The following is a 16,589-nucleotide window of genomic DNA, read 5'->3' as shown; positions in this document are numbered from 1 at the left end:
CCCACGTACCGCAAAAAAAAAAAAAAAAAAAAGAAAGAAAACTACATGCCAATGTCACTGATGAACATAGATGCAAAAATCGTCAACAAAATACTAGTAAACAGAATCCAACAGCACATTAAAAGGATCATACACCATGATCAAGTGGGGTTTATCCCAGGAATGAAGGATTCTTCAATATATGCAAATCAATCGATGTGATACACCATATTAACAAACTGAAGGATAAAAACCATACAATAATCTCAATAGACGCAGAAAAAGCTTTTGACAAAATTCAACACCCATTTATGATAAAAACTCTTCAGAAAGTGGGCAGGTAGGGAACCTACCTCAACATAATAAAGGCCATATATGACAAACCCACAGCCAACATCATTTTCAATGGTGGAAAACTGAAACCATTTCCTCTAAGATTAGGAACAAGGCAAGGCTGCCCACTCTCACCACTTTTATTCAACATAGTTTTGGAATTTTTAGCCACGGCAATCATAGAAGAAAAAGAAATAAAAGGAATCCAAATCGGAAAAGAAGACGTAAAACTGTCACTGTTTGCAGATGACATGATACTATACATAGAGAATCCTAAAGATGCTACCAGAAAGCTACTAGAGCTAATCAATGAATTTGGTAAAGCAGCAGGAGACAAAATTAATGCACAGAAATATTTTGCATTCCTATACACTAATTATGAAATAATGAAAGAAATTAAGGAAACACTCTCCCATTCACCACTGTAACAAAAAGAATAAAATACCTAGGAATAAACCTACCTAAGGAGACAAAAGACCTGTATGCAGAAAACCATAAGACAATGATGAAAGAATTTAAAGATGATACAAACAGATGGAGAGATGTACCATGTTCTTGGACTGGAAGAATCAACATTGTGAAAATGACTATACTACCGATGTCATTTTTCACAGAACTAGAACAAAAAATTTTATAATTTGTATGGAAACACAAAAGACCCCGAATAGCCAAAGCAATCTTGAGAAAGAAAAACAGACCTGGAGGAATCAGGCTCCCTGACTTCAGACTATACTACAAAGCTACAGTAATCAAGACTGTATGGTACTGGCACAAAAACAGAAATATAGATCAATGGAACAGGATAGAAGACTCAGTGATAAACCCACACACATATGGTCACCTTATCTTTGATAAAGGAGGCAAGATTATACAATGGAGAAAAGATAGCCTCTTCAATAAGTGGTGCTGGGAAAACTGGACAGCTTCATGTAAAAGAATGAAACTAGAACACTTCTTAACACCATACAAAAAAATAAACTCAAAATGGATTAAAGACCTAAATATAAGGCCAGACACTATAAAACTCTTTGAGGAAAACATAGGCAGAACACTCTGTGACATACATCACAGCAAGATCCTTTTTGACCCACCTCTTAGAGAAATGGAAATAAAACCAAAAATATTGGACCTAATGAAATTTAAAAGGTTTTGCACAGCAAAGGAAACCATAAAGAAGATGAAAAGATAACCCTCAGAACAGGAGAAAATATTTGCAAACGAAGCACCTGACAAAGGATTAATCTCCAAAATATACAAGTAGTTCACACAGCTCAATATCAAAAAAACAAACAACCCAATCCAAAAGTGGGTGTAAAACCTAAATAGATATTTCTCCAAAGAAGATAAACAGATTGCCAACAAACACATGAAAGGATGCTCAACATCACTAATCATTTATAGAAATGTAAATCAAAACCACAATGAGGTATCAGCTCACACCGATCAGAATGGCCATCATCAAAAAATCTACAAACAATAATTGATGGAGAGGGTGTGGAGAAAAGGGAAACTTCTTGCACGGTTGGTGGGAATGTAAATTGATACAGCCACTATGGAGAACAGTATGGAGGTTCCTTAAAAAACTAAAAATAGAACTACCATATGACCCAGCAATCCCACAACTGGGCATATACCCTGAGAAAAGCATAATTTAAAAAGAGATATGTACCTCAATGTTCATTGCGGCACTTTTTACAATAGCCAGGACATGGAAGTAACCTAAGTGTCCATCGACAGAAGAATGGATAAAGAAGATGTGGCACATATATATACAATGGAATATTACTCAGCCATAAAAAGAAACGAAACTGAGTTATTTGTAGTGAGGTGGAAGGACCTAGAGTCTGTCATACAGAGTGAAGTAAGTCAGAAAGAGAAAAACAAATACTGTATGCTAACACATATATATGGAATCTAAAAAAAATGATTCTGATGAACCCAGGGACAGGACAGGAATAAATATGCAGACGTAGAGAATGGACTTCAGGACACAGGAGATGGCGGGGAGAGGGTAAGCTGGGACGAAGTGAGAGAGTGGCATGGACATATATACACTACCAAATGATGTAAAATAGATAGCAAGTGGAAAGCAGCTGCGTCGCACAGGGAGATCAGCTCAGTGTTTTGTGATCACCTAGAGGGGTGGGATAGGGAGGGTGGGAGGGAGGCACAAGAGGGAGGAGATATGGGTACATATGTATACGTATAGCTGATTCACTTTGTTATACAGCAGAAACTAACAGAACATTGTAAAGCAAGTATACTCTAGTAAAGATGTTAAAAAAATAAAAAACACGGAGTAAGGGAGGGGAAATGGGGAGAAATAATATACAATCTAGAATCTCCCATGGCACTACATTATCCAGAAGGCACCCTGAAACTCTCAGAAGGTTATTTTTCACCAAATACCATTTTCCCCTCACTGTGGAAAGCATAAGCAATGACATGTAACAAAAAATTTTATATATACTAAATGAGAAACATACATAGACATATATATATACATACACACATATTATTATTAACACATGTAGTTTAGATTAAAAATCTGTAAAAATATTATAAAGATAGTTCATGGAAGTTCATACAAAAATCACAGTGAAATAATATACTAAGCTTCTACCTTGATTATCTACACATGGGATTCTTAATAAAATAGGCATAGCACGTATGTATTATCCATACCTGTTTTTTAAAAACTGCTATATTATTAATATACACACATAGGCAACTGACATAATTCACAGAATACTTTAGTCCTAATTCTGTCACCAACTAGGTCTGTGATTTGGGCAAGCCATTTAACACTTCTAGGTCTCATTTTCTTCACCTGAAAAATGAAGTGTTATACTAGATAATGTAAGTTCCCTACTAGCTCCAATATTTTGTAAGCTGTGAAATGATTTCTTTTCAAGGAGAGAGACAGAGAGAGAGCCTTACAGCTCACTCAGTTATTCTTATTTAAAATATTATTTACTTAGATATGTTTGTATATGCCCTCATCTCATAGATAACATTTAACACAGCTTAGATGTATTACACTCTGACCTTAGTCTTACTTAGTCTTACTATCAGTTCCAAGTGATTTTTGTTGTAGAATTTTTGCATTTTAATATGCTAGTTCAAAAAGCACTCTACTGATATATAAAGATACTTTTAAAAGATGAGTAACCATTTATGGTAAGCATATATTTTAATGACTCATGTAATGATTCACATCCTTTCCTTGTTGGTATTTCTAGGAGCTCCATTCATAGATCTAGTCTCTTCACACTGGCCTATCCCATTCACAGCCATAGTTTAAAACTATCACAAAAATGCTGGTCTTCCACATCTGTTTTTTAGCCCAGATCTACCTCCTGAAGTCTCTATTTATGTATTCATCTTTCATTTACATATTACCATCTGTTGCCATTATTTGAAATCCAACACACTGAATGAAGAACTCATCTCCCACTCCTCTGCCAAATCTGCTCTTCTTCCTCTATGCACTGCCTCAGTGAATAAGAACGAAGTCCACTCAGGTGCTCAAGCCAGAAATCTGAAGCCAACTTTGACTGGTCCCCTCTCAATCCTCACATCCAATTAGTTATGAAATCTTATTGAACTGAGGCATCACTCTTTTATATCTCTCAATACTCTTTATTCCCACTGCCATTATTGGTAAAAATCCTAATTTCTTGCTGGATCCTGACAATAGCTTTTTAAAAAATCAATTTAAAAATAACAAATGTTGGCAAAGATGTGGAGAAAAGGGAACCCTAGTATACTGTTTGTGGGAATGTAAACTGGCGCAGCCACTATGGAACAGTATGGAGGTTTCTCAAAAAATTAAAAATAGAACTACCATATGATCCTGCAATTCCACTTCTGGGTATTTATCTGAAGGAAATGAAAACACTAACTAGGAAAGATATCCAAACCCCCACGTTCACTGCAGTATTATTTTTAACAGCCAAAACATGGAAGTAACTTAAGTGTTGATAAATGAATGGATAAAGAAAGCATGGTATGTACATTCAATGGAATATTACTGTCATTAAAAAGAAGGAAATCCTGTCATTTGCCACAACACATATATACCTTGAGGGCATCATGCTAAGTGAAATAAGTTAGAGAAAGACATATACTGTATGATCTCACTTATATGTAGAATCTAAACAAACAAACAAACATACACTGAACTCATATATACAGGGAACAGATTGGTGATTACCAGAGGTGAGGGTTGAAAGGTAAGTGAAAGTGAAATGCGTGAAGGTAGTCCAAAGGTACAAACTTCCAGTTATAAGATAAATAAGTACTGAGGATGTAGGTACAGCATGGTGGCTATAGTTAACAGTAATGTACTATATATTTGAAAGTTGCTAAAAGAGTAAACCTTAAAAGTTTTCATCACAAAGAAAAAAAATTTGTAACTATGTGTGATGACAGATGTTAACTAGACTTATTGATCATTTCATAATATATACATATATCGAATCATTACAGTGTACACCTGAAACTAATATAATGTATGTGTCAATTATATCAATAAAAATTTTAAGTCAATTTTATTGAGGTATTATTTACACGCAATAAAACCTACATTTTTTTTTTTTTGCGGTACGAGGGCCTCTCACTGTTGTGGCCTCTCCCGTTGCGGAGCACAGGCTCCGGATGCGCAGGCTCAGCGGCCATGGCTCATGGGCCCAGCCGCTCCACGGCATGTGGGATCCTCCCGGACTGGGGCACGAACCCATGTCCCCTGCATCGGCAGGCAGACTCTCAACCACTGCGCCACCAGGTAAGCCCAAAACCTACATATTTTAATTATACAGTTCAATGAGTTTTGACAAATGTAAACACCCATGTAACCACTAACCCAATCAAGATACAGAACATTTATATCAACCCAGAGAGTTCCCAGGGCCCATCTACAATCAATTCTAGTGCTTGCACCCACACCTCATCCCAGACAAACAATGATCTAATTTCCATCACCACAGATTCATTTCGCCTATTCCAGAGAATCACATAAATGTAACCACATAATATGTACTTTTTTGTGTCTGGCTTCTATTGTTCAATATTACTGTCTGTGAACTTCATCCATGTTGTTGCATATATCAGCAGTTTGTTTATCTTTCATTGTTATGCAGTATTCTAGTGCTCATCCACTGTAAGTTTGTTTATCCACTGTAATTGCTTCTTATCTGCTCTACCTGCTACCAGACACACAGACTTTGATCCATTTTCATACTGCTTCTAGAGTCATCTTTCTAAAACGCAAATCTGGTTATGTCATTCATTTCTTTCAATGTCTCCTCACTGCCTGCAGAATAAAGGACAAACTCCTAATCAAGACATTCATGAACCTCCCATGTCCTAGTTCCTGATGCCCTCTCAAAACCCATATAAACATTCAATCTGAATACATTCAAACTGAGGGGAAAAAAAAGAACGTTTCAAGTAATTTCTGGAATGAAATTTAGGCCTAGAGGCTCCAGATGACTTCAAATTAACCCCATACATTTTGGAACTGACACAAATACTGAACAGTAAATACTGAACTGTACTTCACAGGTATCATGTGGTCAATTTCTAACATAGCACCTTGCCTTCATGTAATATTTTACCTAAAATGTCATAATTATGATATAAAGGCATAATCTTTTATGCATAGGCTATAACCACATTAAAGATGAAATTTTATATCATGCTTTTGTACTTATTTCAAGAGCATTTTCCATAAAAATACTACTTTTAATAGCTAAAAAATATTCTAAAAAAGATGCATTCATCTAAAAAGTATAACACACTTAAACTTTTTTCCTATAGCTGGGCATTTAGGTTGCCTCTAAATTTTTCTGTTAAATTTAAGTAATACTATAATAAACACTTTCATGTACAAAGTGTATTTTACATTTCAGATAATTTCTTTGACATAGAATCCCACAAGGGGAATTACCTGCATTCAGAAAGTATGAATAATTTATTATTTTAATATATTTATTAAAACATTATCAAATAATATATGAAAATAATTGTAATACCTTGGCTACCCTCACCCCACCCCAGCTTTGCTTCTCAGGGATAATCTCATTTATTATTCACTTGCTTTAGTTCTTATACTACACTTTCCCTATTTATCAACTACAGATATTATTTTTTGACTTTTTATCATGATAAATGAGAACTTAGCTCAATTACACTACTTCTTACCTCCTCTGTTAAATCTGTGGAAGGTTAACTTTGTAATATCAAATAATACACTTAAATATACTTCTTCTCTCTCAGCTTTTAATAGTATCTCTTTATATTAGTATTCTTAGTCTTTTCCAACTTCTAATAGCTATGCATTTACTTTTACATTGTTACAGGTAACAACATTTACAATTTATTTTGAAACCATAATAAAGTTGTCCATGCTAATGGTTTTTGAAACTTGAAAATTAAATGAATATTTACATTATGATTATATAAATATTGTTAACTGAAGTAGTAAGTTATCATTATGCTTCCTTCTACCGGATACCAATACTATATCCCCTAGGCCACTCAAAGGAAAATATTCTTACATCATGGTCAATGGATAATCTTACAACTCTGATTCTAGCCATTATAAAATAGTAACAACGTTTCACATAAAGTATTAAAATTTATAACTTCCTCAAACCATGCCAAGTTCTAACTTGCCAATACTACCAAAGTCCAATGTCAGGTTTCCAAATTTAAGACTATTATTTTGCATTTGAGTCCAAAATTTTTTATCATCTGTAAAGGGTGCAGACTAAGTCAGAAAGTATCCCCACCTGTCAGAGCATCCCGATAAAGCTGCACAAAATGGTTAAAGATATCCTTCGGCAAGCACTTTTCATCCGGTAGACACTGTAGAAGAATGACTATCTCAGACTGACCCACTGCATGCATTCCCTTGGTTGTGAAACACCAGCACTTCCTGTTCACATCTATAGATGAAATAAAAAGAAATGAAGACATTCTTTTCAATCCTTACCCTTAAGAAATGCACAGACATCTTTGTTATAATACACCAGAGAATAAAATAGATCACACTGAGTCTGTATAATTCAGCTGTGAGCTGTCACTGCACTGAACCAAAGGACTATTGCAGAAAATAAAGCATACCAATGCCTCTTGCTCTAAGCAAACACTTAGAAAAACAACTGGAAGGGAAGTAAAAGAAGTAATAGTGAAAGAAAGCGCACTAAAAACTTTTAACTTCTATTGTAAAAAGGTGTAAGTATTAAAAGAAACAACATTCCATTAACAATGAAATAAATTAAACCAAACTATGCATCCTCAGCTATAATGATTAAAGGATATATTCCCCCACCTATGTGTGTGTGTGTGTATAATTAAATCACTTTACTAAGGGAAATAATTAAAACTAGAAACAAGAAAAACAATAAAAGCAATTATTATAGCCGTGGATTCAGGCTATGGCCTAAAGAAAATATATTTTGATGTATACTTATTAAATTTAACCTGTGACTAAAAGAGTCTAGCTATTTAAATTATAGTTTTCCTGGGAGAAAATTCTAGATAATCAGCAACAGGACTTTACTTGACTTCATCCGGTAAAAAGCAGTGAAACAGATGGCTTTTCTGGACTAATTACTTCTACTTCTTCACTTTAAGGCTATGTAGAGTCACAACAGCACAAGCTATACGTAGTTCAAAAATAATGTTCAATCCTTGATATTTTTATTATTTGTATGCCAACACAACAAGATTCCCAATGGAACTGAAAAAGGGTTCTAATAAAATTATGGATACCACGATGTAAATCAACACTAATAAAAGATCCCTTTCTTTCATTCTGTGAATTGTTTCTTTATATACCTAAACAAGAGGTGCCCAATCCAACTATATTAAGATGGTGCACACTTAAGGAACTCTAGGTTAGCTATTTTCTAAGTATAACTTATAAACTAGATACGGTAAATTGAAATTTCCAGCAAATTATTTTAAAATATGATCCTAGAAGGAAAGGTGGCAAGCATTAGCAGCTGGCCAAACATACAAGGGTGTGATTAGCAAACAAACCAGAAACCTGCATTTCATTTATACACAACCTCTAAAGAATTTAGTATATTGGTTTGTTTCTGGTTTCCAAGGACAACTTAAAAGAAATACACAGTGGGAACTGGAGGACTGTTCCCCAATGCTTCCTTCCTCTCTCCAAAACTCTGCCTATTAACATTCATCCAGGATAAATGCATTCTCTATTTTCCAATACCATACTGGATTCAAGATTCTAGGCTACTATCCTCTCTCTTATTCTGATACCTAAGAAGCTAGCATCAAGAACTGAGAAGTTTCTTCTGAGTCCTAAATTGTGATGTACTGAAGTTTTACTATGTGTTAGTTAACACTTCTCCCAAATAAGGTTTTGCACCATGATTAAGGTTTCTGGGATTTAAACCTAGCATGTAAATTGACCCCCCTGACTAATTCATCCACCTCCAGTTATTCTGGTGGTGAGTTGTGACTTAGCATACCCATCTCAGGAAGAACTTAACTCAGATGAGTTCAAGTTTCGTTTGGCTTTCCTCCATGGAGAATTCACCTATCTCACCCCTTTGACTAAAAGCAAGAGTCGCTATCAGTCCAACAGTTGTCCTTGGGGATATATAATTTTATACAAACCAACTTCTTCCATACCCAGTTTTCATTAAGATGTGGCTCTACATAAAAATACTTGTGTGTAATGAATTTAATGATTCAGTATCTCATTTTAATTTAAAAAAACAAATTTCCAACTTACAATTTACAATTTTAACCATTGACAACAAATTTGCATTTAAAACAAATACAAGTGGGTCAGGGCCACCATCCTCCAATTGCTGCATTACTGAAATCTGTGATGGTTTCTCTTCTACAGCATAGTCTGTAAGGGGAGAAAACAATGTAAGCCATTGGTTAAAGAGACAAATCAAGACAGAAATCTGATGGAGGAATGCCCTTATTATTCACAGGAAAGAGATAAGCAATTGATTTATAAATAGGGTGAACATAGGTTTATATCTGCTATCCTAGTGGCATATTAATAGTGCCCCTTTCATTCTTAAAAGTGATCTAGTCCAGTTTGGATGATAACATGGTTATCCTATGTATAGACTTCTCCACACAATGGTTTAGGCCACAGTCTAAAAACAACCCTTTGATTTAACAAAAATCCTCCAATTATCATAATAAGAATTTCACATACTACATGTTCTAAGACCAACATTTAAAATAATCCATGATATACAAGGAAGTGATAATACACTAGTTACCTCTAGAAAGGATGTCTAGGGGTTGAAGCAGAGGGGAATCCTACTTTTTACTCTATATGCTTTTGTACTGTTGAGATTTTTTACCATTAAAAAAAATCAAACTTTAAAAAATGCACCCAGACAATAAAAGTATCATAAGCGACTGGTTTTATGAAACAATTCCTCTAAGTGTAAGTCAAGAAAGAGTTCAGTATAAAATAACACCATTTCCCACTGACCAACAGAAACCAGAATGTATTTTGGAAATGTATACACTATCAATGAAAATATTTACTGAAAAGAGAAATACTAAGTGACTTTCAAAAAATTTTTTTAATTAAGTTTTTCCACTGGAATACAAAATAGCAAAATTCTGGTTAAGACATAGTAATATGATTTAAGAAAGTGAATATACAATAGATAACTAGTTACTGCTTCTTGGTAGGAGAGATTTTGACAATTAGATTTAATGAAAATGGAACCCTGAAATCTTATTTTAACAGCAGAGTAGGCCAATTTAGTTTCTTATTAAGATTTATTAAAATAACCCAAATTTGAAACCTAAGTAGCAAATTTACTTACAAAAGAATATTTTTAGAGGGTCCTAGTAAAGGAGCAAAGGCATTATACAATCAAAAGAATGCTTAACTTTATGTGAAAGTTCACTGTTGAACTATCTGAGACACAAGCTGCATTTGATAGTATGGATCATTCAGCCAACATGACTGAGAGCCTAATATAGGCCCAGGAGCAGAAGACACAAACATGAATTCAGAATGAACGAATTCATGGTCTATAGAGAATAAAGAATCAGACCTATAAAATATCTAAATTACAATGAAAAATGTGTTAATATACTAACAGTCTATAAGAATTTCTACTTGAACAGAAATGAGGATGTAAAACACTACTACAAAGACAGTCGAGGGAGGATTCAGAGAAGTTTTCCATTAGTATGGATTTTGAAAGGTTGAGGAGTTATTCAAGGAGTCTAGCATATAGAAGGGTATTCTACTCTAGAAAGAGGAAAGATTAAAAAAATATTAATTACATGCCTACTTTGTACCAATTATCTTGCTATGTACTTTCAGGTATGATATCTGATTTATTATTCATAATGACTCTTAATTAACTATAGTTACCTAATTTTTAAAAAAAATCTAGGAAAAAGATTCAGAGAGGAAAAATGACTTGCCCACTGGATCATACAGCTGGAATGGACTGTTACCGGATTAAAACTCAGGCTGGTCCAGCTCTGAAGTCCATTCTCTTCCCACTATTCCACAGCATAAGAAAAAGCATTCAAGTATGAAATGTGAATACTCAGAAAACAGTAAATAATCTGTAGCATGCCTGTAAAGTACTGGGGTGTTGGCTGGAAATAAAATTAGATAAGTTGAGATAAGGTTACAAGGAACACTGTATGCCAAGTTAAGTAATTTATACGGAAGGCATTGGGAACCCACTGAATTTTCTAAGCAAGAACAATCTATGATAATACCTACGTTTAAAAAGATAACTGGGCCTAATCAAACTTATAAGCTTTTGCACTGCAAAGGAAACCATAAACAAAACAAAAAGAAAACCTAAGGACTGGGAGAAAATATTTGCAAATGATGCGACCAACAAGGGCTTAATTTCCAAAATATACAAACAGTTCATAACAGCTCAATATCAAAAAAATAACCTAATCAAAAATGGGCAGAAGACCTAAGGAGACATTTCTCCAAAGACATACAGATGGACAACAGGCACATGAAAAGATGCTCAACATCACTAGTTATTAGAGAAATGCAAATCAAAACCACAATGAGGTACCACCTCACACCAGTCAGAATGGCCATCATTAAAAAGTCTATGAATAACAAATGCTGGAGAGGGTGTGGAAAAAAGGGAACCCTCCTACACTGTTGGTGGGAATGTAAACTGGTGAAGCCACTATGAAGAACAGTATGGAGGTTCCTCAAAAAACTAAAAAAAAGAGTTGCCATATGATCTAGCAATCCCACTCCTGGGCATATACCTGGGCAAAACTTTAATTTGAAAAGATACATGCACCCCTATGTTCATAGTAGCACTATTTACAATAGCCAAGACATAGAAACAACCTAAATGTCCAACGATAGAAAAATGGATAAAGAAGATGCGGGGTGTGTGTGTGTGAGTGTGTGTGTGTGTATACACACACACACACACACACACACACTGGAATATTACTAAGCCATAAAAAAGAATGAAGTAATGTCATTTGCAACTACATGGGTGGACCTAAAGATTATCATACTAAGCCAACTAAGTCAGAAAGAGAAAGACAAATGTATGATATCACTTATATGTGGAATCTAAAATATGACACAAATGAACTTATCTATGAAACAGATACAGACTCACAGACATAGAAAACAGACTTGTAGTTGCCAGGGGGGAGGAGGGTGCAGGGGAGGGTTGGATTGGGAGTTTGGGACTAGCAGGTGCAAACTATTGATATTATATATAGAATGGATAAACGACGGGTCCTATTGTATAGCACAGGGAACTATTTTCAATATCCTGTAACAAACCATGATGGAAAATAATATCAAAAAGGATATATATACATGTATAACTGAATCACTTTGCTGTACACCAGAAATTAACACAACACTGTAAATCAACTATACTTCAAAAAAAAAGATAACTGGCACCAATATGTAAGATTAAATAAAGGAGAGAAAGATTGAAGGCAGGGAGACCAGGTAAAAGGAGAGATTATTGATAAACCATCTTCTGAAAATGTACTGACTGGATGCTGATCTGGATTTATCAACAAGAAACTTTTGCATAAAGATAAGCATTCTTTTTTTAAAATTTATTTTATTTTATTTTATTTACTTTTTCACTGCATTGGGTCTTCGTTGCTGTGCCCAGGCTTTCTCTAGTTGCTGTGAGCGGGGGTTACTCTTTGTTGTGGTGCGCGGGCTTCTCATTGCGATGGCTTCTCTTGTTGCAGAGCACGGGCTCTAGGCGCGTGGGCTTCAGCAGCTGTGGCTCACGGTCTCTAGAGCACAGGCTCAGTAGTTGCAGTGCACAGGCTTTGTTGCTCTGCGGCATGTGGGATCTTCCCGGACCAGGGCTCAAACCCATGTCCCCTGCATTGGCAGGTGGATTCTTAACCACTGTGCCACCAGGGAAGCCCAAGGTAAGCATTCTTTTGACTGATTAGTAACTTTGCGTCTTACCAGGACTCACTAAAAATATTTTTTAACAGAAAATTGCTACTTAAGTTCAGAGCTCCCCACTTATTATATACACATTTCTGAATGTGTATTGTACTTCAAAACAAGAAGTTAAATTGATGTACTGACTGTGTCATATGGGCTAAGTCTAGAACTATAAGCAACTCTTCAGAGTATTATGTGCTTTGGAATATGAAGAAAGAACTGCCAATAAGCTACATTTATACACAGTGGGAATTAAAAATAATATACATCCCTCCAACATATGAAATGATAATATAAAAACATAAATATCTTCTCTAAAACAATCAGTAACAGCAACAATGGTTTTCATGGCACTGAGTAGTCACCTTTTTTGTTGGAGAAGAGAAAGGTGGTTATCACTTGGATTCTATCTCCTTCCCTTAGTTAGAAGGCAACATTTGGCATATATAATTATCCCTGTTTAAACATCTAAGTCCACATACCTCCTTTTACACCAGTGGAGATGAGAATGGGAGGAAGGCCATCTTCAGGGATAAGGTTCATTGCACTGCCAACAGGACTTCCAACCTGAGTTATACTTCCAGAGAATAGAGAAATATCCGTCTAGGAAAAGCAAATTAGCAAAGAGAGCATTACACACAGTTGAAGACTTCTGCAGAATAGAGTCAAGACTACAAATGGGAATTTAAGTGAAAATTTCAAATTCATACTTTTTGAAAGACAGCATAAGATACTCATTAACCTGTGGTTTCCCAAGGACCGGGCTTATACTATGAAAATGTTTATAATTGTATAGTTTCTCCTTTTGGCATCATCAAATCATAGTAATGAGAGAAAAGGTCTTGTAACCTGGGTTAAAGCTTCCTTTACCAAGGTTTCTTTTGCCATAAAAGAAAAATATTTTTTAAACCTGCAGTGGCAACAGAAAAAAACTTTCAGTATTATCTTGTAATTTCTGAACCTTGAGAATTGGGGTGATCCTTGTACAACAATGTGAATGTAATTAAAAATGATTAAAATGGTAAATTTTATGTTATGTCTTTTTTACCACAATAAAAAAAAATTAACTTTGATGAAAGAGTTTTCATTTACTTTGTCACAAAATTAAACTTAAAGTTCATTTTTCTTTGCATTAATATGAAGATCACATTAACTACACTTAATAAAGTATAATGTTGCAAAATACATTTTGAGTGGGGTTAAATCCACTTAATTAACAATTTAATAGAATATGCTCAAAGATCTATTAAAATGATGCTCTATATTCTTCTTAAGCAAGAAATAGAAGTTTTAAGCACTATTTACAATAGCCAAGACATGGAAGCAACCTAAGCATCCACTGACAGATGAATGGGTAAAGAAGATGTGGTACATACACATACACATACACACACACACACACACACACACACACACACACACTGGAATATTAGCCATATAAAAGAACTTTAAGCACTATTTACAATAGTCAAGATATGGAAGCAACCTAAGCATCCACTGACAGATGAATGGGTAAAGAAGATGTGGTATACACACACACACATTACCATAAAAAAGAAGGAAATAATGCCATGTGTAGCAACATGGATGGACCTAGAGATTATCATCCTAAATGAAGTAAGCCAGAAAGAGGAAGAGAAATATCATATATCACTTATATGTGGAATCTAAAAAAAAAATGACACAAATGAACTTATTTACAAACTAGAAAAAGACTCACAGACTTAGAAAACAAACTTATAGCTACCAAAGGGGAAGGGGTGGGTGGGTGATAAATTAGGAGCTTGGGATTAACAGATACACACCAGTTTACATAAAATAGATAAACAACAAGGTCCTACAGTATAGTACATGGAACTATATTCAGTATCTTGAAACAACCTATAAAGGAAAAGTATCTGAAAAAGAATATACATGTGTATAACGGAATCACTTTGCTGTACACCAGAAATTAACACAACATTGTAAATCAATAATACTTCCATTTTTTAAAAAGAAAGCTTTAAAAAAGTTAAAGGAAAAGCATATAAAAACTTTTTAACATGTTTAGGGACTTTTCTGGTGGCACAGTAGTTGGGTCTCTGTGCTCCCAGTGCGAGGGGCCCAGGTTTGGTCCCTCACTGTGGGGCTGGGTGCCGCATGCATGCTGCAGCTGGGAGTTCGCATGCCGCAACTAGGGAGCCTGCCAGCCGCAACTGGGGGGCCCACGAGCCGCAGCTGGGGAGCCCGCCTGCCACAACTGGGACCCGGCGCAACCAGATGAATAATAAAATAAGTAAAATATTTTTAAAATACATAGGATTCTCATTAAAAAAAACTGTTTAACATGTATAAAAATGTTTATAGCAGCTTTACTCAAATAGCCAAAGTGTGGAAACAATCCGAATGTCCATTAATAGGAAGATAGATAAATTGTGGTACAGCCATATGATGGAATATTACTCAGAAATAAAAAATATTTACTTTTGATGCACACAACACAGATAAATCTCATTAAGTATTTTAAAAATAAATTTATTTATTTATTGACTGCACTGGGTCTCCGTTGCTGCGTGTGGGTTTTCTCTAGTTGCAATGAGCAGGAGCTACTCTTTGTTGCAGTGCGCAGGCTTCTCATTGCGGTGGCTTCTCTTTGTTGTGGAGCATGGACTCTAGGCACTCAGGCTTCAGTAGCTGTGGCTCACAGGCTCTAGAGCGCAGGCTTAGTAGTTGTGGCGCTCAGGCTTAGCTGCTCTGCGGCATATGGGATCTTCCCAGACCAGGGCTCAAACCTGTGTCCCCTGCATTGGCAGGCAGATTCTTAACCACTGTGCCACCAGGGAATACCTCATTAAGTATTAGAGTTTAAGAAGCTAGACACAAAACATTATATATTATATTTTTCCATTTATATGAAATTCAAAAATAGGCAAAACTAATCTATGGTGATACAAGTCCGAATATTGGTTACCTTGGGGGAAAGGGGGCAGGTATTGACACAAAAAGGGCATGAAGGAAACTTCTATAGTGATAGAAATGTTCTGTGTATCTTTATCTAGGTGGTGGTTACACGGGTGTGTGTCTCTCTATATATGTATATATAGAGACACACACACATATATGTATGTTCATGATGTGTTTCCTAAAGATTAATGCTCCTTAAGTACTTTGCTATATATATTTTATACTTGAATAAAGATTAAAACTATTTTTTTAAATGCCTATGTCTTATATTTTTATCTATACTATCTATAATTTAGGACTGTAAGTTTTTAGTGGGTTTTTGCTAAAATTTTTGCAGTGTTCTCAGTACATCGTCCTATTAGGAAATTTGGAAAATTGTATTGGCTAACCATTACTGATTTGAAGTAAATCAATAAAGTTAGATTTAGAATAGGAAATAAAGTAACCTATTCTAACTTGCTATGTAGTGATGCATGAATCTACCTTTTGATATTGTAAGAAGTGGTCATCTGGCTTCTACTTAAATATCATCTATGAAAAGAAGTTGTTTCATTTACTGAACACCTTTTAAGTGCCAGGCACTCTATTAGGTCATAAAGATGAGAAAAATATATTCAACTCTGGCCCTAAAGAATTTGTGTTCCCTCATTTTACCAGATAAATATTAAAATAAAGTGTTGAACAATGTGAGAGCACAGAAATAAAATAACTAACTTGTTTTAGTTTCTCTTAAACTGACCTGAACTTTGTTTCCCTGTAATAGTCATTCACTAGAGCTTCCTCATTCATTCAAAAAATTTATGCTTTAAGAACCTATCATAGGGGCTTCCCTGGTGGTGCAGTGGCTAAGAATCCGCCTGCCAATGCATGGGAC

General features: G+C 35.1%; 1 protein-coding gene across 1 annotated transcript in view; it reads right to left on the bottom strand.

Annotated features, from left to right (window-relative positions):
* Positions 1 to 16,589, bottom strand: part of ZFYVE9 (zinc finger FYVE-type containing 9) — a 190,163-nt gene that overhangs the window by 65,266 nt on the left and 108,308 nt on the right. Inside the window, exons 8-10 of the mRNA XM_082615903.1 lie at positions 13,255 to 13,375; positions 9,083 to 9,205; positions 7,107 to 7,262 (exon numbers count right to left, since the gene is read on the bottom strand). Of these exons, the coding sequence (XP_082472029.1) occupies positions 7,107 to 7,262; positions 9,083 to 9,205; positions 13,255 to 13,375 (400 nt within the window). The remainder of the gene's footprint in view (positions 1 to 7,106; positions 7,263 to 9,082; positions 9,206 to 13,254; positions 13,376 to 16,589) is intronic.

This window comes from Mesoplodon mirus (genome assembly GCF_964341445.2).
Source record: "Mesoplodon mirus genome assembly, chromosome: 3".
In the NCBI taxonomy this organism is placed as follows: domain Eukaryota; kingdom Metazoa; phylum Chordata; class Mammalia; order Artiodactyla; family Ziphiidae; genus Mesoplodon; species Mesoplodon mirus.
Note: the sequence above shows the minus strand (reverse complement) of the source record. Positions and strands in the feature narration are given on the sequence as shown.